This window comes from Sus scrofa, chromosome 15 (genome assembly GCF_054392235.1).
Source record: "Sus scrofa isolate SSC_HxYL_T2T_F1_AM1 chromosome 15, Sscrofa_HxYL_maternal_Yorkshire_Landrace_v2.0, whole genome shotgun sequence".
NCBI lineage: Eukaryota > Metazoa > Chordata > Mammalia > Artiodactyla > Suidae > Sus > Sus scrofa.
Genome location: NC_139397.1, coordinates 125,373,222 through 125,400,423, shown reverse-complemented (window position 1 = coordinate 125,400,423; position 27,202 = coordinate 125,373,222). Strand labels below are relative to the sequence as shown.

The 27,202-nt window shown below is 38.8% G+C and overlaps 2 protein-coding genes across 3 annotated transcripts in view; one reads left to right on the top strand and one right to left on the bottom strand.

The window, feature by feature from the left end:
* LOC146396113 (uncharacterized) overlaps nucleotides 1-431 on the bottom strand; it is a 77,194-nt gene extending 76,763 nt beyond the window's left edge. Inside the window, exon 1 of the mRNA XM_084998768.1 lies at nucleotides 45-431. Within this exon, the coding sequence (XP_084854894.1) occupies nucleotides 45-323 (279 nt within the window). The 5' untranslated portion in view covers nucleotides 324-431. The remainder of the gene's footprint in view (nucleotides 1-44) is intronic.
* The window catches only part of PLEKHM3 (pleckstrin homology domain containing M3), a 196,351-nt gene that overhangs the window by 149,335 nt on the left and 19,814 nt on the right, over nucleotides 1-27,202 (top strand). For both annotated transcript variants that reach the window (XM_021076247.2, XM_021076248.2), the window contains exon 7: nucleotides 14,124-14,281. In XM_021076247.2, the coding sequence (XP_020931906.1) occupies nucleotides 14,124-14,281 (158 nt within the window). The remainder of the gene's footprint in view (nucleotides 1-14,123; nucleotides 14,282-27,202) is intronic.

The window sequence follows — 27,202 nt, the reverse complement described above, 5'->3', positions numbered from 1 at the left end:
TATACATATATATTTTTGAAGGTAAGGAAAGGTGTATGACTTACTAATTGAGGCCTCTGGGATGAGCCGAGCAGTCTCAAGCTGGTCCGAAATGGCTGGAGAGCAAGGAGAGCAGACTGGTGTGGGGCTTTTCTTGTGCTTAGGAGGTGGGCATGGCTAAGAATTGCCATAGAAAGGCCGGAAATTGGGTGGTTTGAATCTCCTGTGGGTGCTTGGGCTTCCTTATCAGCTTGCCCAGGTGTGGGGCATAAGAAGAGGCAGGTGTGAGGCTTAAAAGCTGTTTGCAGTCGAACATCAAAAGCCTTGAACTCTATTACAAGCATTATTCACACAGTCACCATCATGTTCTTCCTATGTTACCCCTCAACCTTCTCTGAAAATTGTCCTTCCCTCTCCACTTACTACTACTCCTTTCTTTAGTTTTTCATCTTTTGTCTGAATCTCTATGATAGGTTTTTTTAAATTGAGGTCTAACTGACGTATAACATTAGTGTCAGGTGTGCAATGTAATAGTCACTATTTGTGTATATTGCAAAATCATCACCACAATAAGTCTAGTTAACATCCACCCCCACACATAGTTACAAAACTCTTTTCTTCCCAAGAACTTTTAAGATCTACTCTCTTAGCAATTTTCAAATATATGACACAGTGTCATTAACTATAGTCATGTTAATTACATCCACATGACCTCTTTTATAAACAGAAGTTTGTAGTTCCCTTCTTCACTTACCTCCTCCACCCATGGCCTCCAGCAATCACCAATCTGTTCTGCGCATCTATAAGCTGTTTTGTGTCAGATTCCAGATATGAGTGAGGTCATGGCGTTTGCCTTTTGCTCTCTGACTTATTTCTCTTAGCATAATGCCCTCAAGTCCATCTTCATTGCCACAAATGTCAGGGTTTCATTCTTTCTTATGGCTGAAGAATATACCATGGTGACTATATATACATGTGTATACATATATGTACATACACACACTTCTCACATTTTATTTCCATTCATCTATCGATGGACATTTAGGTTGCTTCCATATCTTTTTGTAAGTAATGCTGTAATGAACATGGGGAGTGCATATTATCTTTTCAAGGGAGTATTTTTGTTTTCTTTAGATAAATAACCAGAAGTGGAACTGCTAAATCATATGGTAGTTCTATTTTTAATTTTTTGAGGATCCTCCATACCATTTTTTATAATGGCACCAATTTACATTCCTGCCAACAGTGCATAAAGTTTCCCTTTTCTCGACAGTCTCACCGACATTTGTTATTTCTTGTCTTTTTGATCATAGCCTTTCTAACAGGTGAGAGGTAGTATCTCACCGTGGTTGTGATTTGCATTTGCCTGATGACTAGTGATGTTGAAAACCTTTTTATGTAACTGTTAGCCATCTATATGTCTTCTTTGGAAGAATGTCTATTCAGATCCTCTGCCCATTTTTAAATCAGATTGTATTTCTGCTACTGAATTATATGTGTTCTTTATGTATTTTGGATATTAACTCCTTATCAGATATATAATTTGCAAATATTTTCTCCCATTCAGGGGTTGCCTTTTCATTTTGTGGATGGTTTTCTTTACTGTACAATTTTTTGGTTGATATAGTCCCACTTGTTTCTTTTTGCTTTTGTTGTGTTTGGTTTTGATGTCAGATTAAAAACAAAAAATCATCTCTAAGATCAGTATCAAGGAGTTCACTGCCTGTATTTTCTTCTAGGATTTTTTATGGTTTCAGGTCTTCCATTCAAGTCTTTAATACATTTTGAGTTAATTTTGTAAGTAGTATAACATATGATTCAGTTTCATTCTTCTGCCTTGGCTGTCCAGCTTTCCTAGCACCATTTATTTCCCTTTCCCCATTGTATATTCCTAGCTTCGTTGTCATAAATTGACCTCATACACATGGGTTTATTTCTGTTCCAATGATCTATGTGTCTATTTTATGCCAATACCATACTGTTTTGATCACTATAGTTCTGTAATATAGTTTGAAATCAGGGAGTATGATGCCTCCAGCTTTCTCGAGATGGCTTTGGCTATTCAGAGTCATTCGTGGTTCCATACAAAAATTTGGAGTGTTTGTTCAGTTTCTGTGAAAGATAGCATTTGACTTTTGATGGAATCGCAGTGAATCTGTATATCACATGGAGGTGGTGTGGACATTTTAACAATTTTGATTCTTCCAATCCATGAACATGAAATAGCTATCCATTTATTTGTATCTTCAATTTCTTTCAATATCATATAGTTTTCAGTGTTTTACCTCCTTGGTTAAATTTAAAAAGACCTCCAGTCTTTTACCTCCTTGGTTAAATTTATTCTAGGTATTTTATTCTTTTTGATGCAATTGAAATGGGATTATTATCTTAGTTTCTCTGATAGTTATGGAATTCTGTTTTAATTTTTTTATTTTTTACTTTTTTAGAATTCTGTTTTTGAAATCTGCCCTTCTGTCCTTCACATCTCACTCTGCAGAATAGCTTTTTGTTAACTATAGCCAATCTGTCTTCTTCTAGACAGTCCTACACAAATGGGAAATTTTTATTTTTTCGCAAATGGGATCAAACTATACTACCTTTCTGTATCTTGCCTTTTCCACTTAACAGTATACTGTGAACATCCGGGCACATGTGCACATTCAGTATATGTAAAGGTTTACGTAATTCTCTTATCAGCTGCATATTATACAGTTACCTTGATTTTTAACCTGTGCGATTTCCTCTGTTAGAACCAATACTGCTGTGAACAGCCTTATACGTTTTCCTATGCACTTGTGTGAATGGGTCTGTAGGGTAAGTTCATTAACATGAGACGACCAGGTCAAAGGGAATGCATGCTTTAAAGTTTGATATATATTTCCACTTGCCTTCTGAAAAGATGGAACCAATTTTTACTTCCATTCAGTGCTTTGAGAATGGCTACTTTCCTATACCTACATTAACTTTCTGTGTTAATAATATTTTAAATCCAGCCAATCTTGATAAATAAAAAAAACTTCACACTTTGAATTTTTTCATTGTAAGTAAGGTTGAGTATCTTTTTTATATTACATTGGCCATATGTAGTATTTGTGAGTTGCCTTTTTATTTCATTAACCTGTACTTAAATTATATTAAGGGAATTGGCATTCATTTTATAGAAATAGGAAATATTTTCCCCAGTTTTTTGTATGTTATCTGGCTTTCTAAATGATATTTTGTATTGTACTGATTTTTAATTGTGTACATTCAGATTTATCACTTTTTATGTTTTCTAAGATTATTTGTCCCACATAAATGTTTTTTCTAACATTTTTCCCAAGTATTTTTATAGTTTTAACATACTTTTATGATTTACTTTTTATATTTAAATCCTCCATTTACCTGGAATTACATTTTTTATGACATGAGTTAGAGATTCAGCTTTATTTTTCCCCCAATGGCTAACCAGTTGCCCCAGCATTATTTACTAAAATATTTATCTTTCTTCACTTTTATTGTATACTAAATTCCCATATGTATTTGAATCTGTGTCCTGGGTATACAGATATCCAGCATAAACACCACAAACCTAACAGTGAATATTCTTAAAAAAACAGGATACGTAAAGTCACACTCAGTACTGACCCGTGGTTTGCTACTTATTGACACCTTGAGGCAAAGAATAAAAACTACCAACAGTCTTAAGACCACAGCATGCAAGCTAATAAAGAACACCTTTTTCAGTTTATATGCAGGGTTTGTTTTTCCTCACATCAGTGACCCAGCAATTTATTAGATCACAACCTTCTGGCCAGGAACTCATTTTAATTTCTCATTTAATCTTAGGCGTTGCCAGTCTCATAAAAGCTGTTAAGTAATAATAATGTTGAGCACTTACATTGTACTTTTCATCCCTAAGTGCTATCTAAACATTAACTAATTAAATGCATTGATGAAAGGAAGGGATTTGCAGACTTCTTCAGGAAAACTGATAGCTGGTCGTACACCTGGGAGGGGATGATTCCTAAAAAGCATTAACTCCCCTTTGAATGGCACTCAGCAAGCAGAGGAATAAAAAGCTGGTGACATTATTTCACTTCTTTTGAAAATATCCTTGGGTATCTTCTAATTAGTCTGGTTAAACTCACCTTTTATCTATCTCCCCAGATATTTCCTTTCTACATTCCTGGGGGTGTTCGACAAGCTTCTTTTGATGTTTTCCCTGTCTGTTAATCACAAAATCATAGAATCGTCAAGCTGAGAGAAATCCTTCTTGATCATCTAGTTTTGAATGACTTAGTACAATCACTTTATTTTGTGGATGAGGAAACTGAGGCATGGAGAAGTTAAGTGACTTATAAAAAAAGGTCAGACAGCTTACTGGGGACACAACTGGGACTAGAAACCAAGATATCTAGTTCCCATTTCAGATCTCAATCAGCTTCGATCCTTTTTTTTCTTTTTTTCCTCTCTGTGAACATCTGAATTGCCTTTCCCTGTTTCACTTTTTTTTCCCCTCCGTCTTTTCCCTACTTCTCCTCTTCTTTCTTTTCGCCTTTGATGTCTCTCCTACCTCTTAATGGGCCATTCCCTTCCACGATCAGGTAATGTTGCTTTTATTTCTCCTCTGTTTCTCTTATCCCTTTAAACATGGGGTCTTTTATCATTTTTCTTGTAAGATGTCTTACATTGGCCTCTACTCAGGTCCTCTCTGAAGTCCTCAGTTTCTCCCACATACGTGTATTCAGGGAGTTGCTTAGTTCTGCTCTGGGTTTTCCAGCCCGTAGTTGCTTCTTCCCTTATAAAGTTATTTCTCTAGTTTTGATAAACAGCCTAGGGTTTAAGTTGATGTTGAGTCCATTTTTGTCACAGAATTTTGTTACTTTACTTGATGAATTTCTCATTCAATCAATAACAATACACTAATCAGGAATTCCTGTCACGGCTCGGTGGAAACGAAACTGACTAGCATCCATGAGGACGCAGGTTCGGGCCCTGGCCTCATTCAGTGGGTTAAGGATCTGGCGTTGCCGTAAGCTGTGGTGTAGGTCGCAGACGAAGATCAGATCGGATGTTGCTGTGGCTGTGGTGTAGGCCAGCTCCAATTCGATCCCCTAGCCTGGAACCTCCATTTGCCTCGGGTGAGGCCATTAAAAATAATAATAGTAATAATAATAATACACTATTCAAAAATCATACTCCACATTCAGAACTCATACAAGATGTGACCATTTGAGAGAATTCTCATTCAAGGAGTAAATATGTTGCACAATAAATATTTATAGAAGCCAAAGACAGATCCAATTCAGGTCAAAACTGTAGGAATAAACCTGGGCCCATCTAGACTGTTCATCTTGTTTCTATGCTGCGACTCTGTCCGTTAGAAATCCTCGTTTCTATGGTGGCTCAGTGGGCATCCAGTGACCTCAGGACTCTCAGGCTGAACCAAACCCTGAGGCTGCACTCTGACCCTAGATACCCACAGAAAGGCCCCTTCCAAGAGTAGAGAAGGGTGCTTAAGCGAGGTGGGAGGGTGGCTGACACGACCCAGCTGCGTGAGTTTAGCTCACATCACAAACTCTCTGGGCCTTAGTTTTCTCATATATTAAGGAAGGAAGCTGAGTTAAAGAAGCCACTTAAGGCCTTTCTTTTTTTTACTATTCAGTGAGTAATAATGACATAACCAGGGCCAAAAGGAATAGTAGAGAACTAAATCAGATTTATTTTAGACATTTAGCTAACTAACTCAATAGAGAAGTAAGATTCTGCTGATCATACCAGGAAAATTTTCTGAAACTCTCTCAATTTAAAATATTTCAATCTATTTTCCCCATAAATAATGTATATGTACTTAGATGAGACCATATGGCCTGCTTCGAGGCTCAGAATATGGGGACCACATACTTCTTCTTAGTCTTTGCAAATGATTCTACTAAAGTTCTCAGGGGTTGTGGCTTCACAAGGCCACACCCTTTGAGGTACTTTTCTTAGAGTAGGCTTTATCCCATATATTTTGATGAGTAAGAAATTAGTTTCCAGCAGGAAGCAAAATATAATTTGATAGGAATGGTGATGACCACTCACAAATCTACTTCAACCCAGATTAAATTATCACATAGTTTCCAAAATCTAAGTAGAAATTGTCGCCTTTGGAGCAGATCAGATAGGAACTAATTGGTGGCATCATAACCCACCCTCAGTGAAGTATTTGATTGGCCAAAATCTTAGTCTGTGTCAGAACAGTCCCATAATGGATAAAGAAGGGGTGGAGCAGCTAATGAAAGAAGACACAGTTTTCTGTTTATATACAAACATCTCAGCACTGAGCCATGATAAGGAGCTCAAAGGTTAATTGTGGGAACATGGGGTTTTAATAAACTTTTTGAACTAGGAAAATCCCCTATGCTTGTTTTATTAATCCCCTCTGCTTTTTATTTTCCTTTTTAAGAAAAAATAATACAGTAGTATGCTTTTTATTTTCTATTTTGAAGGATTTTTATAAAAGGAGTAAAATTTAGTTAACTTGACTTGCCGTGGTGATCATTTTGCACAATATATACAAATATCGAAGCATTACATTGTTTACCTGAAACTAGCATAATGTTATATGACATCCAAAAAAAAGAAAAAAGAAAAAGAAATAACATTTTAGAATTGAATGAGAATTCAGAATATTCTCACTGTGTGTTAGGCTTTCAAACTTGAGCAGACTCCTCCGCAGGCTGGTTTTCCTACCTCTCCAGGAGCTCACCTGACCCACACGTCACTGTCCCGTTTGCTAACGCTGAGAAATGGCACTCAGAGAAAAAAGGGTGAGGGCAGCCCTTCACAGTCTCTAGCCACGCCAATGCAAACTAAATTATATTTGAAATCATTTTACAATGCGTGACAATTTTGATTCTTCCATTTCAGCGAGCTAGCTTGTTACTAGTGAGTGGCAGGTGGCTTTGTTTAGCATGAATGGGGTCTTTTGGTTAGACGTTCAGAGGAGGGGCCATTTGTCAAGTGCAGCAGCCCTCTTCATCAAAGTATTCCCAACAGTTGTCCAGAATCTGGATGTTACACAATGGCAGAGGAATGCCTGTATTGAAATGGAAGGTAACTTGACAAATCAGGGGGAAGGAATTAGTCGATGCATAAATTCAGTGAGAAAGAGTGCTTTCTTTCTTGTTCCATTTCCAAGTCACCAGCACTCAGTCTCTCTCCCCTTGTAGATTTTGAATTTTGTGGCGATTCCGAGGGAGTGAAGGTAACAGACATAAAAGAATCATTTGTGCCCTTTTCCCAATCCCACAGATCTCCATTGGCTGCAGACCTTGAACATGACACTGCAATTTCCTGGTGCCACACATGAGTAATAAGCAGCTGTTTCTGAAACTGTGGTTTGGAGAAGGCAGCACTAGGTTATTTTTTAACTTAATTGTAATTTTTGATTGGTCTGCAAGAAAGTAAATCAAATAAAGTCTGTTGTCTTAGTCTGCAAGAAAGCCATAGGCCTCAAATTCCGATGCTGACCAACTTGACCAGAATAGAAGAAGGGGGAAAATGTGTGTATCCCCGAGCTGGAAGTTCGACCAGGCAGCTTTCGTGGGCTGCTGTCACACAAGGAGGGCAAGCATATTTGGTATATTTGTCCGTTAGCTAGATCATGGAAAGTGGTATTTGACAATTCCTTGAGTTTCAGAAGTGCCTGAAATGATAGAGTGAAAAGAATTTGTAGAGTGACTGCAAAAGTAAAAACAGAGAAATCCTGAAGAAGATAGCAGCTTGATACTGCATTTTGTCTTTATTTTGTCTTTATCCTACGTGCAATAAAAGGACACAGGGTTTTAAGTTACAGATGGAAATGTGTGGTCTTTGACTTCCCGGCCAATGTGATACCTCTGAAATAGTCGTATATGCAGCACTCCCAAATGAAATGAATCAGACAAGGACCTTCCTTGGTACAAGAAATTAAGTCTAATGGAAAACAGAAACAAACTGTCTCACCCTGTTTTGGACATCTGCCTTTTCTCAAGGAGATAGGGCAATGTGGTATATGGAGAAGACGTGGAGGGTTGAGGAGACAGATAAGACCTACATGTGTTTTCTGCTAATTACTTTGTTATGATTTTGTTCACGTAGGCAGGCACTTTGGGAAAAATAACTAAACCTGGGGATAAGTAAACCTCATTTTAGAGGTCTGTTTCACCGTCACGTATGCCATCTCCAAAGGACCACCTCGTTAATTGAAACCACCCGCCTTCGAATGCTAAAGATGACCAGCCTTGTGACTTGAGATGGGCTATTAGAAAGTTATATTAACCTGTGACCAAGAAAAGAGTGAAAAGGAAAGGCTCCTCGGGCTTTGGGCTTTGGAGCTGCCATCTTCCTGCTGCTTGTGGAATATGGTCCTAACCTAAAGCCCCCACCAAGACGGCTAAGAAGTAGGAGGGAAAATCACAGGACTCTTGAGGACAGGCGGAGATGATGGGGGGCAGGACACCAGATTTCTTTTAAAGCAATCATCCCAAGTAAAGATATATCTGATTGGAGTTCCCGTCGTGGCTCAGTGGTTAACAAATCCAACTAAGGACCATGAGGTTTCGGGTTCGATCCCTGGCCTTGCTCAGTGGGTTGAAGATCCAGTGTTGCTGTGAGCTGTGGTGTAGGCTGCAGACGCAGCTGGGATCCCCCGTTGCTGTGGCTGTGGTGTAGGCCAGCAGCTGTAGCTCCAATTCAACCCCTAGCCTGGGAACCTCCATATGCCATAGGTGTGGCCCTAGAAAAGGCAAAAAGACCAAAAAAAAAAAAAAAAAAAAAAAAAAAAAGATAGATCTGATTTTTTAAAAAGAACCCTAGGAGATGTTACACCTGAAGCCTGCATCTCTTAGTGATGAAACCTCTGGACCAGAAGGCAGAATAGATTCCCAGAGAGTAGTTATATTCAAAGATAAGATTTAAACCTCCTAGATATACCTTTACCCCCTGGAAATGCATAAGTACAAAGTTTTTCTTTCTATAATATTAAAGACCTTTTTGTAAATTCTCAAATAAACTTGTAAAATATTGCCTCACTTTTCTGGAGAAAAACTCACAGCAGCTTCAGCCCTTTGGAACATGACCATGAACCTCAACTGACAAATAGGAAGAAGAGTTACTCAACTGTAAAGAAGCCAAAACAATCTGAATAGCCAAGCTGCCACCAAGTCCATGTATTCCACATGCTCCTCCCTAAATCACACAGCAGAATGATTGAAAATGTTGTGACACAAAGGTAGCACTAAGATAGGACTACTTCAGCCAAGAAAAAGGACTGGAAATCATCCCCAGTCAATCAGCAACAGCTTGGGTGCCTGGCAGAGGTGGAATATATTTAATATTGGTGTGAGACTCAGTTCTGGTCTTTAAGCAGTTTACCTTCTCTTAGGTTGCTTCATATAAAATTAACATTTTTATGGGTAAAATCACCATTCTAATTTTATAGTTAAAAATCACCATTTTATAGGTAGTAACTATTTGTATATGTTCAAGCTACAGTTGGGGAAGCAAAACAATCATGTGTTAAACAACAGCAAAGAAAATACAAAACAACATCAATTTCTATATGATGTGATGTGAAAATAAATTACGTGAAGCACAAGAGGTCCGTGACAGGTGAAGTAACCAAAGATGGTTCTCCAGAGCAAGCCAGAATAGATTTGAGCCACGAAGCCTGGGTGAAATTTAAATAATTTTAATAATATTTAAGTAAGTATTAAGAAAGGAAGTGAAACACCAGATAGAGGAAATAACATAGGTGAAGGCATAGGAGAAAGATAAGCATATTCTACAAAGGGAAAAGCTTTCTCACAGTAAAATATACATATTAAGAAATGGAAAGTGAATTTGGATAGATAGCTTATGGAGACAACTTGTACACCAGGCAGAATGTAAGCTCCAGTTTTGTCTAGTTCATGCTTGTATAACTGAGAAGAGTGACTCAATGCAATTTTCTGAAGTGAACAATGAAGAGGTTTTATTAATGATAAAATAAGAATTCAACGGCAGGTTTGAGGGAAGAGATGACACACGATGAAGGTCATGTCTAAACCTGACTAGTATATATGCTGGACAGATCAAAGGAAAAAGACTATCATCCAGAAATAAAACCAGAAGATTATTTAATTAATCTAGAGAGGGGCGATAAAAACCAGGAGTAGGATGGCAAAAAGACTTATACTACATTAGAGACATTTAAAAGAGAATCAACATGAACCTTGAAACAGTAAATGAAAAAAAGCCAGTCATAAAGAACCACAAATTATATGGTTCCATTTACATAAAATATCCAGAAGAGGTAAATCTATAGAGACAGGTGGTAGATTATTGGTTTTCTAGGGCTTGGGGGATGGGTTAGGGAGAAAAAAGACGAGTGATGGCTAATGTATGGGAATTTGGGGGAGAGTTGAGGAAATGTTCTGAAATTGATTGTGATAACGGCTCACAACTCTTTGAAGGAACTAAAACCTATTCGAGTATAGGCTTTAAATAGATTAATTGCATGGTACGTGGATTATATCTCAATAAAGCTGTTACTTAAAAAGAGAAAGGGAATCGGTAAAATGTGGTACATAACAAGATAAGAGTGTTTGATGGGAAAAAAAATGAGCCACTCACTGTAGACTCTATATAGTTTGAGTCTCATTAAAATAACAAGACCATAATTATTTATTATTGTTTTATGAGTACTGCATGATGCAATAAGACATGACCCATGAACAAGAGGTAGAACATTAAAAAGGAAGGGATCAGGTTATTATTTTCAGGAAACCCAAAAGAATCACCTAAAAATGGTAGGTATTTATGAAAATTCAGTAATATTGTTATATAAAGATGTACACAAATGTCAGTATATTCTGATACACCACCAGTAGCTAATAATAAAAAAATACTTATTTTTTCAAATAAATACTTATTTAAATATAAATTGCTGGCAGCATAAATTTGGAGAAATATTTCAAAAGCCTTCATGATTTCCACATTCTTAACCCCTCATCCCAAGAAAATCTTCTAGATTAAGAAAAAGCTTTTCCAACATTAAAAAGTCCACAAATACCAAATGCTGGAGAGGGTGTGGAGAAGAGGGAACCCTCCTACACTATTGGTGGGAATGTAAATTGGTACAACCACTATGAAAAACAGTATGGAGGTACCTCAGAAAACCATATGACCCAGCAGTCCTACTCCTAGACATATATATGGACAAAACTTTCATGGAAAAAGATGCATGCACCCCTGTTCATTGAAGCACTATTTACAATAGCCAAGACATGGAAACAACCTATGTCCATCGACAGATGAATGGATTAAGAAGATGTGGTACATATACACAATGGAATACTACTCAGCCATAAAGAAGAACAAAATAATGCCATTTGCAGCAACATGGATGAAACTAGAGACTCTCATACTAAGTGATGTAAGTCAGAAAGAGAAAGACAAATACCATATGATACCACCTATCTAGAATCTATTATATGGCACAAGTAAACCTATCTCCAGAAGAGAAACAAACTCATGGACATGGAGAACAGATTTGTGGTTGCCAAGGGGGAGGGGGAGGGACTGGGATGGACTGGGAGTTTGGGGTTAGTTTGGGATGCAAACTATTGCCTTTGGAGTGGATAAACAATGATATCCTGCTATATAGTACAAGAACTGTATCTAGTCACTTGTGATGGAACATGATGGAGAGTAATGTGAGAAAAAGAATAAAATATATGTATATATATATATGACTGAGTCACTTTGCTGTACAGCAGTAATTGACAGCACATTGTAAATCAACTATAATTAAAAAATTAAAATCTTTGAAAAAAAGAAAAAGCTTTATGTACGACATGCCCCAGTCTTCTCATTTAGATCCCAGATGATAACTCTCATGTCTTCCTTAAGGTGTTCTTCAAACAACCTGTATTCACTTGATTTCCAGACTCTTCTATATCCTGATGTTTTCCCCTAAATGGACTATAATTTGCTAATGCGTCTCTATAAATGTCATTAACTTTGGTGGTTTAGAAAAGAGTAAAATAAGTAAAATCAAACTCAGCTGACGTATTGTTACCACGATTTATAAATAACCCCGAGACACACTGTAAAGTGTTTACTGATAGTTGGGTATATGGTTTGGTAGTGGTTGTTTCTTAGATAGTATGTACCATGTTTTGGTATTAGGGGTACAGTTTACTGGGGTTACAGAAGTTAATGGTCCTTGAGAAAACATAAATAAAGTCTTATCTATGGCTTCCTAAGGGTAATGGGGAGGAGAGTAAATTTTAAAATGGTGGAAAATGTACTTACTTGAATCAGAAACCAGCCATCCTAATTTCTACTCCCTTTATTAAGGAGAAAAAAAAACACCACTCATAAAGTAGTAAACCTGATTTTTCTGTTCAATTTCTGCATCAATGCAAAAATAACATACACTAAATAATTTATTTGTTTGTTGTTTTTTTATGATTTTTTGGCCCTGCCCACGGCAGGTAGAAGTTGCCAGGCCAGGGATCGAACCTGCACCATAGCAGCAACCCAAGTCACTGCAGTGGCAACACCAGATCCTTAACCTACTGTGCCACAAGGGAACTCCTATACATTATTTTTTTTTTTTTTTTTTTTATGGTCATACCTGTGGCATATGGAAGTTTCCAGGCCAGGGCTCAAATCTGAGCCATAGCTGTGACCTGTGTCACACTGTGGCAATGGTGGATCCTTTAACCCAGAGCACCGGCTGGGGATCAGACCTGTGTCTCTGCAGCAACCTGAGCCACTGGAGTTGGATTCTTAACCCACTGTGCCACAGCAGGAACTCCATACATTATTTTTTTAAATATCAACATCAACCATAAACAAAGTGAAAGGCTTGCTTTTCCAACTTGTTCCCTTCCCTAGAGTTAATCAGTGTTATATTCATTTTTAAAACATCATGAAATTATTCTGTAATGTTCAGAAACCACTTTAGTTTTTATCTCCAGTATTACGTATGCCTTCACTTCTTGCAAAACACTTCATTATATTACTCGTAGGCTTTTTATTTTATTAGTTACTACTCTTGGCCTTGTAGTTTCTCTTTACGTATAACTTACTGCCTCAGGTGTGATCTTCCTGTAAAATTATCCTTTTAACTATGATTTGCTTGAAAGTGTCCATTTATTTCCAGCTATGTCCGAATTAAACCTAATCTTTATTTTTTTATATCCAAATTAGCATGTATATGTGCATGTGCCTCAATGAGAGGGAAACGAAGGCAGATTTCATCTCGTTAGTATAGGAACTGCTGAAGTCTTTGAAGCCTGTGCACCATTAGTTGAGTGAGGAGGGCGAGGAAGGACCATTGGCTCCAAACTTGTGGATGTTTGCAGGCCAGCAGGTGAGGGGACTGTGGAAGGCTGGCCGATGCAAGACACAGGGGCTGATGGGGACAAGTGTCCATTGAAGAGCGTGTGCCTCAGCTGGAGCAAGCAGCCTCTGCTCACAGCCAGGATAATCATCCCACTGGAATTCAGGCCTAGTTTTGCCAGATGTAATGATTTTCAAAAGAAGCCAGAACTCTGGATTTTTGTGTGAAACCCCCAATTATTAAATTGGCTCATTTTTTTTAAACACTGAGAAATTTCTAAAAAAAACTTCAGGCTAAATAGGGCCCTCAGACTGCCATCAGTGGCAAAGAAACCTATTTTTCCACATTTGTTACATGTTCTTGGGGAGATGGTCAAAAACTATTCTGTGAACTCATCAGAAAACTGATATTACTGAATGTACAACATGAAATTCTACGTTAGTATTTACCCTGTATGTTTTCACTCCATTTGGGGAATCCACCACACACCTCTTAGACCACACCATAACTGTCAAGTTGGTCTGTGAAAAATGGGTCCCCATTTGTTGGTCCTCAGTCCTGTACAACACACTACCAAAAAAAAAGGAGGAATACAAAAGTTTCACCATCTTTCTTTTCCATCCTGCAGTGGTTTAAATCAGAGAGTTCTTTTGGAGCAAAAATACTGTCTTTTCTTTCTCAGAGTGCTGAGAAATTATAATTAGAGGTTTTCCTCTAGTGTAAAGAAAAGGAATTCCAGTCCTCCTGCATCTGCAAGACTTCTCAATAAATTTGCTTCTTCCCTGTTCCATTTCTCTTTCTGCAGGTGATAGAGGGAAAGCTGGCTCCATTCTTGGGCAAGATCATTAAATTTGCCACCTCACACGTGTACAGCTGCAGTCTTTGTAGCCAGAAGGGGTTCATCTGTGAAATCTGTAACAATGGAGAGATCCTCTACCCTTTTGAGGATATTTCAACAAGCAGGTACAGAATCCCTTGTTACATAAAGGTATACCTGAGTATGTCACATGCAATGTTTGGGGGCCAGATCAGGCCAACTTTTTGTCATGTCCTATATCTCTGTCTCTTCATGTATGTCAGATTTCTCTTATTCCTGAAGAACATTTTTCACCCTTTGGTTTCCTATATTTATTTCCAGCTTGCCTCACTACCTTTATTCAGACCGAGATAACAAAGTTGCAAAGAAACATAGCCTAGCTCTGCCTTATTAAGTAACAAAGAATGTTTCAGGTTCATTTCTAGAATGAAGATGGGGAAAGAAGAACCCTCACCAACCATTCCAGGGCCAAGAGATAGGCAGTGGGAAATCACAGTCTCAGAGGAAGGCCAGCACTGGATTGATCACTAGGAAGATTACTAGAGGACACTGGTGAACAGCTGTCTAGCTCACCACATGCTTTTCTCTGTGGATGCACTGCAGTGTAGTGATGAAAGTGTTAGGATCCAAAGGAGAGAAAAGTGGGAGTTCATGTGGGATTATTTTTCTAACCAAAGTAATATTTGGGTTTCATCACCTCCATTGATTGATGGATGATTTTTCTTCCCCCAATTTGAGAGCAGAGTTTTTACTGTTGGTTTTCTTGAGTCACAAAATGATACATATCACTTTTCCTTTCATCCCCAAAGCTAATAGAAATGTATATTGTTTGTGTGTATGTACTTCTTTGGGCATGAATGTCATGGCTCATTTCCCACCCTGCAGGGCTCACTTACTCTGTGGTTCAGAATAGAAGGTAAGGCATGTAGCCAGGAAGGGTTGAAGCATGCATGGCAGAGCTAAGATATTAAGAGTTGACTCAGCCCTTCTGGCCTCTTCTTAAACCCAAAGACTGTTTGTAAACATCCAGGAACCTGAGCTGGCCACAAACACAGGGCAGGCACATAAACACAAGAGACACCCACTACCACCACATCCACACACTCCAGCCTCTAGTTTCCTGAGTACAGATATTCAGTTTATAGCCTAAAGATTATATACTTCTTAAAAATATACACCACATGAAAACTTGTATACAAATGTTCATAGCAGCAGTATTTATAAGAGCCAAAAAGTGGAAACAATATAAATGCCTATCAGCTGATGACTGAATAAACAAAATGGGATATATCCACATAGTGGAATATTATTCAGCCTAAAAAGAGTGAAGCATATGCTACAAGGTGAATAAGCCTTGAAAACATTATGCTGAGAGAAAGAATTCAGACACAAAAGGCCACATGTGTTTTCTTTACATGAAATGTTCCGAAAAAGGCAAATTCATAGAGACAGAAAGTAAACTACTGGTTGCCTAGAGCTTGGAGGAAGGAGAAAAAGGAGTAACTATTAATGGGGATGGGTTTCTTTCAAGAGTGATGAAAATATTCTAGAATTAGATAGTGGTATTGGTTACAGTCTTGCGAATACATTAAAAAGCAGTGAATTTTATTCTGTAGTAGGAGAAAATATCTGGGAAATTTCAAAATATTTGGAAATTAAACAATATGTCCAAAAACTCATGGGTCCAAGAAGAAATCCATCACAAGAGAAACTTTAAAATATTTTTAAATGAATAAAAGTGAAATGCAAAATATCGAAATGTGTGGAATGCAGCTAAAGTAGTACTTTGATGAAATGTATAGCTATAAACACCTATATTACAAAAAAGAAAGGTCTGAAATTAATAACTTAAAATTCCACCTTAAGAAACGAAATAGTGAAGAGTGAAATAAATTCAAAGCAAGCAAGAGGAAGGAAAGACTAAATATTAAAGCAGATAGCCATAAAATAAAAATCAGAAAAACAGTATATCAGGGAAACCACAAACTGGTTTTTTGAAAAAAATCAACAAACTCAATAACCCTTTAGGTAGGCTGACCAAGATTAAGAGAGAGGACACAGATTGCCAAAATTAGAAATGAAAACGGGTACAACAGTTAAAAGAATTTTAAAGAGGTAGTATACACAACTTCAGGCCAACAAGTTAGACAACTTAGATAAAATGGATAAATTTCTAGAAAGACGAATTACCAAAGCTGACTCAAGAAGAAATAGAAATATGAATAAACCTACATCGAGAAATTGAAATAGTAATTTTTAAATCTTCCCATAAAGGAGTCAGATGGCTTCACTGATACATTTTATTGAATATTTAAAGAAATAACACCAACCCTTGACACAGTGATAAAGAGGAGCATTACATAATGATAATGGGTTCAGTTTCCCCTTTATCATGTATGAATATGTATGAACAGGGATTCAAAATACATGAGGCAAAAACCGATAAAACAGCATGGAGAAAAAGATAAATCCACTATTATTTCTAGATATATCCACTATTGTAGTTAGAGACTTCAACATCCCACTGTCAGTAACTGATAGATCCAGTAGGCGGAAAATCAGTGAGCATGTAGTTAAACTGGAAAGCGCTATTAACCAACTGAATCTAATTGACATCCGTGTCACGTCTTGTGTTCATCCAAGCGGGCACCTGGAATATTTACTGAGAGAGACCACGTTCTGGGCCATAAAACACATCTGGACAAATTTTAAAGAATACAAATTATGCAACGTATGTTCTCAGACCATAACGAAATTAAGCTAGTAATCAGTAATGGAAAGATACCTGGAAAATCCCCAAATATCTGAAGATTAACAATATACTTCTAAATAACAGATGAGTTTGTAACTTAGGTTCACACCAAAAAACCTGCACATGGGGATTTAGAACAGCTTTATTCCTAATGGCTCAAACCTGGAAGCAACTAGGTTGTCTTTTAATAGGTAGATGGATAAACTGTGGTATATCCTTACAGTGCAGCATTTTTCAGGAATAAAAGAAATGAGCTGTTATGCCAGAAAAGGACGTGGCGGAAACCTAAATGCATATAATTGAGTGAAAGAAACCTATCTGAAAAGGCTACTCACTATGATTCCAACTGTATGACATTCTGAAAAAGGCCAAACAGTACAGACAGTAAGAAAATCAGTGATTACCTGGGACTTGAGAGGGGGTGGGGAGGGATGAATAGGTGAAGCACAGGAGGTTTTTAGGGCAGTGAGATGATTCTATATGATCCTCTAATGGTGCATACAGGACGTTATACATATGTCAGAACTCAAAGAACTGTACCACACAGAATGCACCTTTATTTAAACTGCAGACTTTTGTAAATAACATATCAGTATTGGTTCATTAATTATAGCAAAGGTACTATACTAATGCAAGCAAGATGTTGCTAATAGGGAAAACGGGGGGAGAGGGAGTAATAATGTGGGAACTCCGTACTATCTCAATTTTTCTATAAGCCTGAAACTGTCCTCAACAATTCAAAATCTGTTGAAATAAAACAGTTCATTCAACTGAACATTTGACTCAAAAATCTAAGCTGAAAAGTTTTAATAAACCTTGTCAGAACAATTTTAGGTTTATAGAAAAATCACAACTTTAGGTTTATAGAAAAATCTGATAGTACAGAAAGTTTCTTTCTACCCCACACCCAGCGTATCCTATTAACATCTTACATCAGTATGGTACATTTATTACAATTCATGAGCCAATAATGACACACAGAGGTAGTGTCATTTTCATCATATCATGTCGTGGGTACATACTATATAAACCTGACTTCTGTATTGTTTGCATAAGAGATTTGTCTCTTCTTTCCCATTTATTTTTTTAATTACTTATTCATATATATATGAACTCATGCATATTTATTTTATACTTTGGGGTATAATCCAATACTACTTTATTGTGTTACTCAAACCCTTCCAGTTTTGGTCATTTAACTCAGTTGGCTCCTGTGTCTCTTTGACATATCCCAATGATTATGAGGTTTTTAGCTTTGAGCATTTCCTTACTTTTTGGCACTGCCAGATGCTCAGGATTTTCTTATATATTTCCTTCCCTAATCCTAGAAGCAGCCATTTCTCTAAGGAGCCTTGGTTCCTTGGTTTTATGTTAGAAACCAAGATCAGGGCGTTTGATTGCACACACATTTTTAAAGCCCTCAGTCCCAGGACTTGTCCCTTGCAGGGGCAGAGCTGCTCCCCTTTGACTGCACATCAGCAGCTCCTCTGAGATGTGGTTTCTTTAACCCTCCAGAATCCGCATCTTGATTCTAAGTCACAGTCAGAAGAAAGAATACCTCCTCTAAGATAGCTGTGGTCATAGTCAGAGGTGCGGAATTCTCACAACCGCAAGGACCACACGAGTGCACCTGTGGGTTCATGGGACCTTTACCCAGGACGAGGGAGTACACAGCTAGTTAGAATCCTCTGTTTCTCGCTGGGTCAGACAGAATCTCCAAGCTTGCACAGATGTCTGAGCCCGAAGGAGCCCTGACCTGCCTTCCTAGAATTCCAAGTGGATAATACTTTTCAGGAACCCGCTGCTCTTTCTCTTGGTGTTCGGTTTCCAGTTAAACACTGGGAGTGGCTTATGCACATCAATAGAAAAGGACAAAAGGGAACACTAATAAAAGATTTACTGAAGAAGAATTTTAAATCAGAAATAGAGGGACAGATTTGAAGCCTGTCTATAAAGATGTGCCAAATAAATAAATGTGGTAAATAAAAATAAATTTGAATAGTGGGATAAATTTTCAAATCTATGTATAACTGAAATTTTTATGGATGAAGTGGTATTACCTGGGATTTGCTTCAAAATAATCTGATGCTGAGAAAGAGGGGATAAATATTGATGAACAGGATAGATAATTCCTGAAGCTAGGTGATAGGTACACAGGGGTTTATTTTACTGTCCTCTCTACTTTTGAATGTGTTTGAAAATTTCCATAATAAAACATGTTTTAAAAATCTTAGAGTTCCTATTGTAGCTCAGTGGTCTAAGAACCCCGGCAGTATCCATGAGGACGCGGGTTTGATCCCTGGCCTCCCTTGGTGGGTTAAGGATCTGGTGTTGCTGTGAGCTGTGGTGTAGGTCATAGATGTGTGGCTCTGACCCCCCATTGCTGTGGCTGTGGTGTAGGCCAGCAGCCGTAGCTCCAATTCGCCCCCTGCTCTGGGAACTTCCCTATGACTCAGGTGCAGCCCTCAAGGACAAATAAAATTATAAAAACAAAATAAAAACCTATGTGTAGGAGTTCCGTTGTAGCACAGCAGGTTAAGGATCCAGTATTGTCAATGCGAGGGCTTGGGTTGCTGCTGTGGCTTGGGTTCAGTCCTTGGCCCAGGAACTTCTACATGCCATGGGCTTGCCCCCCCCCCAAAAAAAGTGTAAAAATGCTTGAAATGAAGTATTTAATAGCAAATTCAGTAACACATACATACATATCCTTGACCATCTTGCTAAATTCATCACCTGTGTCCTAAGAACAATATTTTAATATCCTTTCAGTTCCAAGTATTATGTGAATAGCATAATTACAATTCCATACAGAACATTCCACAAGCATTAGAACTTTTCATTCTTTCAATAAATGATTCACTGAATGTATTATGTTTGTGCAGTGGGCGAGGTTCTAGAGACACACCGTGAACCCGGCAGGCTCCTTGCTCTCGAATAGTTGACAATCTTTAGTAAGAGACAGACAAGCCATTAGGCAGTTGTGTTAATGTGTGGGAGGAGTCACGGCAAAGGAGATGGACCTGGGGCTCCAGGAAGTGGGGTGGTGCCTGTCGTAGCTGGAAAGTCAGTCCATGCTTTCTAGGCGTATGCGAGAGCTCTGTGTTGAGCTTAAAGCACTGATTTAGGCTCTTCAGTATTAGCATCTACTTGGTTTTAACATGCGCATTTGATTATGACCATATAATTAACATTGGTTAACTCTTCAGACTTTTCTCTTCCGTATTAAATGAATTGCTATGCAGGAGGAAACCTCACAGGTGCGTAGTCCTAGTGCAGTTTTTAGAACACCGTTTCCGGCAGAGGCAGAAAATGTTCTGGGATTGTGGGGAGACAGCACTGATATTTACTAGTACTATAGCCAATGATTTACCTATCGCATCATTTAATTCTTAAGCTAGTCCTCTGAAGGGGTATTGTTTCCTCCATTTTAATAATGAGGAAACCTAGGTTCAGAGGAAGCAATTAACTGGGCCCAAGAGATAAAGTCAAAACTTGAACCCAGAGATATCTGACTCTAAAATCCAAGCTTTTTTCATTATACGGCACTGTTTTTTGTTTGTTTGTTTGTTTGTTTGTTTGTTTTTCCTGTACCTATAGTCTTCAAACTTTTTGTAGCACACCCTCTAAAAGAAATTTGACAATTTTATGTACTTCTGTTATTAGAGAAGCAGCTCCCCCCACCCCCCACCCCCCCACCCGCAACGGTTGTTTTGAATTTTCCCTTCTTTGCCAGCCTGGACGTTTCTATTCTTGAAGCAGAGCCAGAGTTAGATTGGGGTGGGGGGAAGCCCTGCCTTTCTTTCATGGAGTGGCTGAAGGGCTGTTGTGAGGGGGAAGCAGAAGGACAGCTCGCAGGGCTCCCATCTCTGTGCAGCCCCCCAGCTGGTGAGGGGTACCTGTGGAGCTGAGAATCCTCCTTCATCAGGCTTAGGAAGGAAAACCCCAGGTTAAATACACACCTCTTTCCTTTAAATAGGAAAACACGGAAATCCAAATTGCAGGATTTTAAATACAATAGAAAGATCCAGAATCACAAAACTGCTCTACTTCTAGGCCTAATCCAACATCCCCCCGCCCCCGCAGAGAACGAAAGAGAAAGCACAGCTCTAGGAGAGAGGAACCTTCTGTTAAAACAATGGTCCGGTTCCACATCCCAAGGAAATGGGAATGACAAAAGATACCCTCCTTGATTGACAAAAAGAAATAAGGGCTCTAACCTTCCAGATCAGAAGATTAGACTGATACTGCCCTAAGACTTAAGGGAAAACAGCATAAAAGCAAAAAAAAAAAAAAAAGTCACATAAACCCACAAAATGATCCAGGACTGGATTTTTTTTTTTTAATCCTAAAATTGCCTTCTATCCAACTTTCTTTCTGGCCTCTCTATGTAATCACTGATCTTTGTTATTAAGGACATACTGCTGCTAAGGAGACCATCCTGTTTCTTATATTTCTGTGAAGATTCCAGTTCTGAGTCTTGAAATGTTTCCAGATCACAAGTACATAAATACTTCATCTTAAAAATACTCAGCATGCATTTTAACATGGGACTTGCAAAACATACTAGCTGTCAGACGTCAGTTCCATCTTCCCTGTCTGATCCATTCAGCCTTGTTGATTTTTTCATGTCACATACAAACCACCCCCACAGGCATTCTTCACTGCACTTGAAGATTTTATGTCTCTGCTCCCTTTGGGGGCTGTGTTGAGATGTGGGCGTACTATGAGAAGATTACACATTAACACGAAATTTGGTGTGTTTCAAACAGTAAGCATTCCATAACTATTTACTGTTTGGTTCAACTCTCCCAAGTATATATTATGTGCATTCATTAAGGACATTGATAATGCTTTTTGAATGAACGGATTTGTTAAGAAAATTTTAAATGCACTAATTGAAATAAATCAGAGAAAGACATATATTGTAGGATACCACTTATATGTGGAATCTAATAAAAGCAAACTCATAGATACAGAGAACAGATTAGCAGTCACTGGAGGTGGGGGGGAAGGGGCAAAGTGGGTGAAAGGAATCCAAAGGTACAGACTTCCAGTTATGAGTAAATTCTGAGGATATAGTATACAGCATTTTTGACTAAAGATTACAATATGGTATCTCATATTTAAAAGTTGCTAAAAGAATATATCTTAAAAGTTCTCATCACAAAGAAAAAAAAAACTTTTGTAACTATGTGAGCCGATGGATGATAACTCAACTTCTTGTGGTGATCATTTTGCAACATGTACATATATCAAATCATCCATCATGTTATACACCTGAGACTAATGCAGTGTTTTATGTTAATTATATCTCAATAAATCTGGGGGAAAAATACTTGTGAAGTTAGAGGAGCATAGTAAAAGTCCGAAGAAACATCACAGCTTTATATGTAAAGTTGGAACAAATGACCTACCATTTCAAGTGTTTCTCTGGTGTGAGCATTGCCCTACAGACGCCAACAAGGTACACTTGCCCTACACAGGGCATCTGAGCATGTGTGTGTGAGGGCAGCTGCAGCTCAGTGGTCACGCTTCTAAAAGGGCTACATGTTTTTTTCAAGTGTTGGCGTTTGGAGAAGTGGATTGAGCGCTGCTTGGTAGTTTTCCTTTGTAGGCAGTAGTCGACCCCTCCCTTCGCTCCTCTAAGAAATCATGTTTGCATTCAGGACCTTGAATGTATCAACACCAAGCTCTTACCAGTTGAACTGACATACTCTGACACCACGTCCAATCTGCTCATGTTCACAGAACCTTTCCTACATCTGTCTATCGAGAATGAACACTGGCCTCTTGGAAAAGTCCATGGCAAGTGAGTTTCAAACAGGGTTTACCCTTTTTCACTTTTGTCAGGTTAGCTTACAGAGTAAGAAGGCCTCCCAAAAAACTCAGTCCATGCTTTGTTACTTTCATTCATCTTGGTCAAATTCCAGAAATGTCTAACTTGTATTAAAGAGCATGGAGACTCCTCCCAGCACCTTGACCTCTGGAACTGGTCTTTGTCATTTTGCATCTCGTTGCAGCTCACACCACCCTACCCCTAAAGACTTGAACTTGTTGGGGCATGGACTTTGTTCTTTGTCTTGGCACCTTCTTGCCCTTCTTTAAGCTTCGTGTACACATGAAGCTTCAAAGAGCTAAGTGTAGGAGTTCCCATCGTGGCTCAGCAGAAACGAATCTGACTAGCATCCATGAGGACGCAGGTTTGATCCCTGGCCTCACTCAGTGGTTAAGGATCCGGCATTGCATGAGCTGTGGTGTAGGTGGCAGATGCGGCTCTGATCCGGTGTGGCTGTGGCTGTAGCATAGGCCAGAAGCTATGGCTCCGATTTGAACCCTAGCCTGGGAATGTCCATATGCCATGGGTGCAACCCTAAAAAAAAAGACCAAACCAAACCAAACAAAACCAAATAAATAGCTAAGTGTAGTCCAACCTAAAAAAGGTTTGTTTAAAACAGGAGAAACTGCTTTATGATGAAGTATAGAATTACTTCTTCCCATAGAAAATGCTGAGATGCACAATTCTTAGCACAACTTGAAGAGTCCATGAAGAGCTGCTTTCCATTGTCCTAGTTCCATCTGATTTGTCCATGGAAGGTAAATGCGGAGACAGCTTTGCCTAAAGTTGTCACTTAAATGCCCAGAAAATCATCAAACCCCAGATTCGCCAGCAACCTTATAAAAAGTCTTCCATTTTTCTGGGCAGCCAATTATAGTTTGTCATTTTTCGAAAGAGAGTTTCATGTTTAGGCAGGAATTTTCTGGTAGGAGTTGGGGGAACAGAGCAAAACTCCAGAGGAGGAGGAAAGCGAAGCGCTGCCCAGAAGCTTGTCTTGCCTTGTGGCTTCCTATTTGCTCAGCCTTCATTTTTTTGTGAGTCCTTACACAAACAGACTGAATACCTGGATCATGCCCTCATCTGGACTCAAATACACATACATTACATACCCTCTTTTCACTAATCAGCCTGACACATTCCTCTGTTGGGAAATGGTTCCAAAACAAACACTGTCGGTGCACCTAATTAGCAGGTTTGTGGGCTGTGCTTGGCAATCCAGTTACATCCTGTTCAACAATAGAGAACAACAGCCTTGGCTGGGTCAGACTTTAGGGAGGGAACAGCATCCCCCACCCCCACCCCCACCCCCACCCCCACCCCTGAGCATATACGCCTTTTTAATATTTCCTTTCTGTGGCTTTTCTTGGGAAGCAGCCACTCAACAAGTATTGTAATGAGGTGTGGGATCCTCCCAGCAGCTAGAGGGAATTTGCACTCCTCTTCACAGGTGCCTTTGCTGAGGAACCAATGGCTTCCACCTGCTTATTGTTCTTCTGTCTCTGGCATTGAAGAGGAGCATACTAAGGAACTTTCGCCATGGTTCTCTAGCACAAGACTTCTGCCTGTGTTCTAGAATCAAAGCCACCAATGATGGAAGGGACTGCAGAGACCATTTGGACAGATCTAGGGTGGAAAAACTGAAGCCCAGAGAGTGCACAGATTTTGCCAGCGGCAGAAGCTGGGTGGTGACTTAGCAAGAAGGAAGCTTGATCTCTCTTAAATGTTTTGTTTAGTTTTTTGGTTTTGTTTTGTTTGCTTTTTAGGTCCGCACCTGTGGCATATGGAGGTTCCCAGGCTAGGGGTCGAATTGGAGCTGCTGGCCTATGCCAGAGCCACAGCAATGCCAGATCCCGGCCACATCTGCGACCTACACCACAGCTCACAGCAATGCCGGCTCCTTAACCCACTGAGCGAGGCCAGGGATCAAACCCGCAACCTCATGGTTCCTAGTTGGATTTGCTTCTGCTGCGCCACGACGAGAACTCCTTAAATGTATCTGCCAGTGGAGGTTCTCCTTGATAAAAACGGGAACACAATGCTAGTTTTTTTGGCTTTTAAACTTTGGTCAAAGAGCAACTTGGTAAATGACTTTTCTCCTTGGCCTAGTGGCTCCTATATTCACACATCAAAATGTTTCAGAATGTCTGTGAACACAGACAAGACTTTTGTGAAATCCTCAGTGCTGACCTGACCTTTTATGTCCTTAAGCTGCTTTAATAAATGCTGTGCATTTCTTTTTTTTTTTTTTTTTTTTTTTGGTCTTTTTGCTATTTCTTGGGCCGCTCCCACGGCATATGGAGGTTCCCAGGCTAGGGGTTGAATCGGAGCTGTAGCCACCAGCCTACGCCAGAGCCACAGCAACGCGGGATCCGAGCCGCATCTGCAACCTACACCACAGCTCACGGCAACGCCGGATCGTTAACCCACTGAGCAAGGGCAGGGACCGAACCCGCAACCTCATGGTTCCTAGTCGGATTCGTTAACCACTGCGCCACGACGGGAACTCCATGCTGTGCATTTCTAAACACAGTCCCTTCTAACTATAAAATTAATTTTTAAAAAATAGTAAAATAAAATTAATTGATGTTCATTATAGAAGAATTTTAAAATACATGAAAGTATAAAGAAAAAAGTTCTTGGGAGTTCCCGTTGTGACTCAATAGTAACAAACCCAGAGTATCCATGAAGATTCAGATTCAATCCCTGTCTTCACACAGTGTGTTAGGGATCTGGAGTTGCCATGAGCTGTGGTATAGGTCACAGACACAGCCTGGATCCCGCCTTGCTGTGACTGTGGTGTAGGCTGGCAGCTACAGCTCCAATTCAACTCCTAGCCTGGGAACCTCCGTATGTCTCAGGTGTGGCGGAGGGAGGGAGGGAGGGAGGAAGGAAGGAAGGTAAGTTAGTTAGGAAAAAACTCTCTCTCTCTCTCTGTATATATATATGTTTTGGGGGGTTTTCTTGTTTGTTTGTTTTTTGCTTTTTAGGGCCACACCTGCAGCATATGCGGCTCTGATTAGACCCCTAGCCAGGAAACCTCCATATGCCGTGGGAAGCAGCCTTAGAAAAGACAAAATGACCAAAAAAAAAAAAACTATACACTTGTACCGATGGGTGCTTTTACAGGAAAAAATTGTAATTGGCTCTAAAATTATTAAGATCCATTTAATAAATAGAGGCAGGCTAATCCACAGACAGATCATTGGACTAGGAATACAGAAGTCTAGGTGTCATTCTTAACTCTGCCACTAAACTGCTCTGCGACCTCTAAGGAGCCATCACCCCTCCTCCCCTGCCATTTTCATATCAACCCTATGACACTGTTTTAAGCTCTTATTGTTCAAATAAGTAAGAGCTTATAAGAGCTTTACTTCAGCTCCTTTGCTTAGCATTTCGTATTCATCTATTTGATAATTTGTCATGATGCTTTCACCGTGAAGTTGACTGATTTTTGATACAATTTACCCAAAGAGATTAAGGTACAAATTCAAATTGTGACTCAGTCCACCATTTTGAAATAATATAAGATCCATAAGGAAATGGCCTTTTTCTATTTTGCCCACTGTTCCATCCTCTACATCTAGAACAGCACATAATAAATGCTCAATAAATAATTCATAAATGAATGGTTTATTTTAGTTTTTTAAATCTCTGCTTCTCAACATATTTCTTTTATTTTAAATAGCTTTTAAAATAATTTCAGGGAAACTGCTTCAATGTAGACATTACCAAGATACCTGATTTTATCAAGTTATACCTAAGATTCTATTACACATCAGGGACAGATGTGGGTTTTTTGGCCCAATGGAGACTTTACTGTGAAAAATTTGAGTTTTGCATTTGGGCATATGAGATAATTCAAATAAAAGTAGAACTATTTCATGTAATTTCATTCTATTAAACATTTTAAATGGAGTAAAGCAGTAAAAAAAAAATTGAATTTTGCTAGGCTACCCAGATAACTTAATTTTCAAAACATCTTTTAGGTCATTGTTGAGTGTGCATGTTTTTCCCTCCCCGTGGGACTGTAAATAAGTAACCTGAATACACAATAGGGAGGAGAAGGCGTATTTACCTTTCCATAAAAAAAGTGTTGACTCTTCAGACTGAGCAATACATTCTGAAATGAACTATTTTATGCTTTAGAATTCCCAGAAGTATAATAGTATCTTGGCTTTGTCAGTATATCTTTATGATACTTTGAGACTTTTTAAATCCAATCAATTATAGTACAGACAACTCGTTAAAGTTGCCTTTTGGTTTTTATTTAAGCTGTCATGCACTGTTATGTCTTTATTAAACCCCTTCAGTTTTCTGAATATTAAACCACTCAGTACCACGTCAGGATATATCTGCATATGCCATCTATAATTTACCATTAATGACCTTCTGTTTGGTTCCTGATTCTTCCGAAGTACCTCAAATAGAAATAAAGGCATGGTTCATAGATGTTTACGCTCTATACAAAAGTCGCTAATT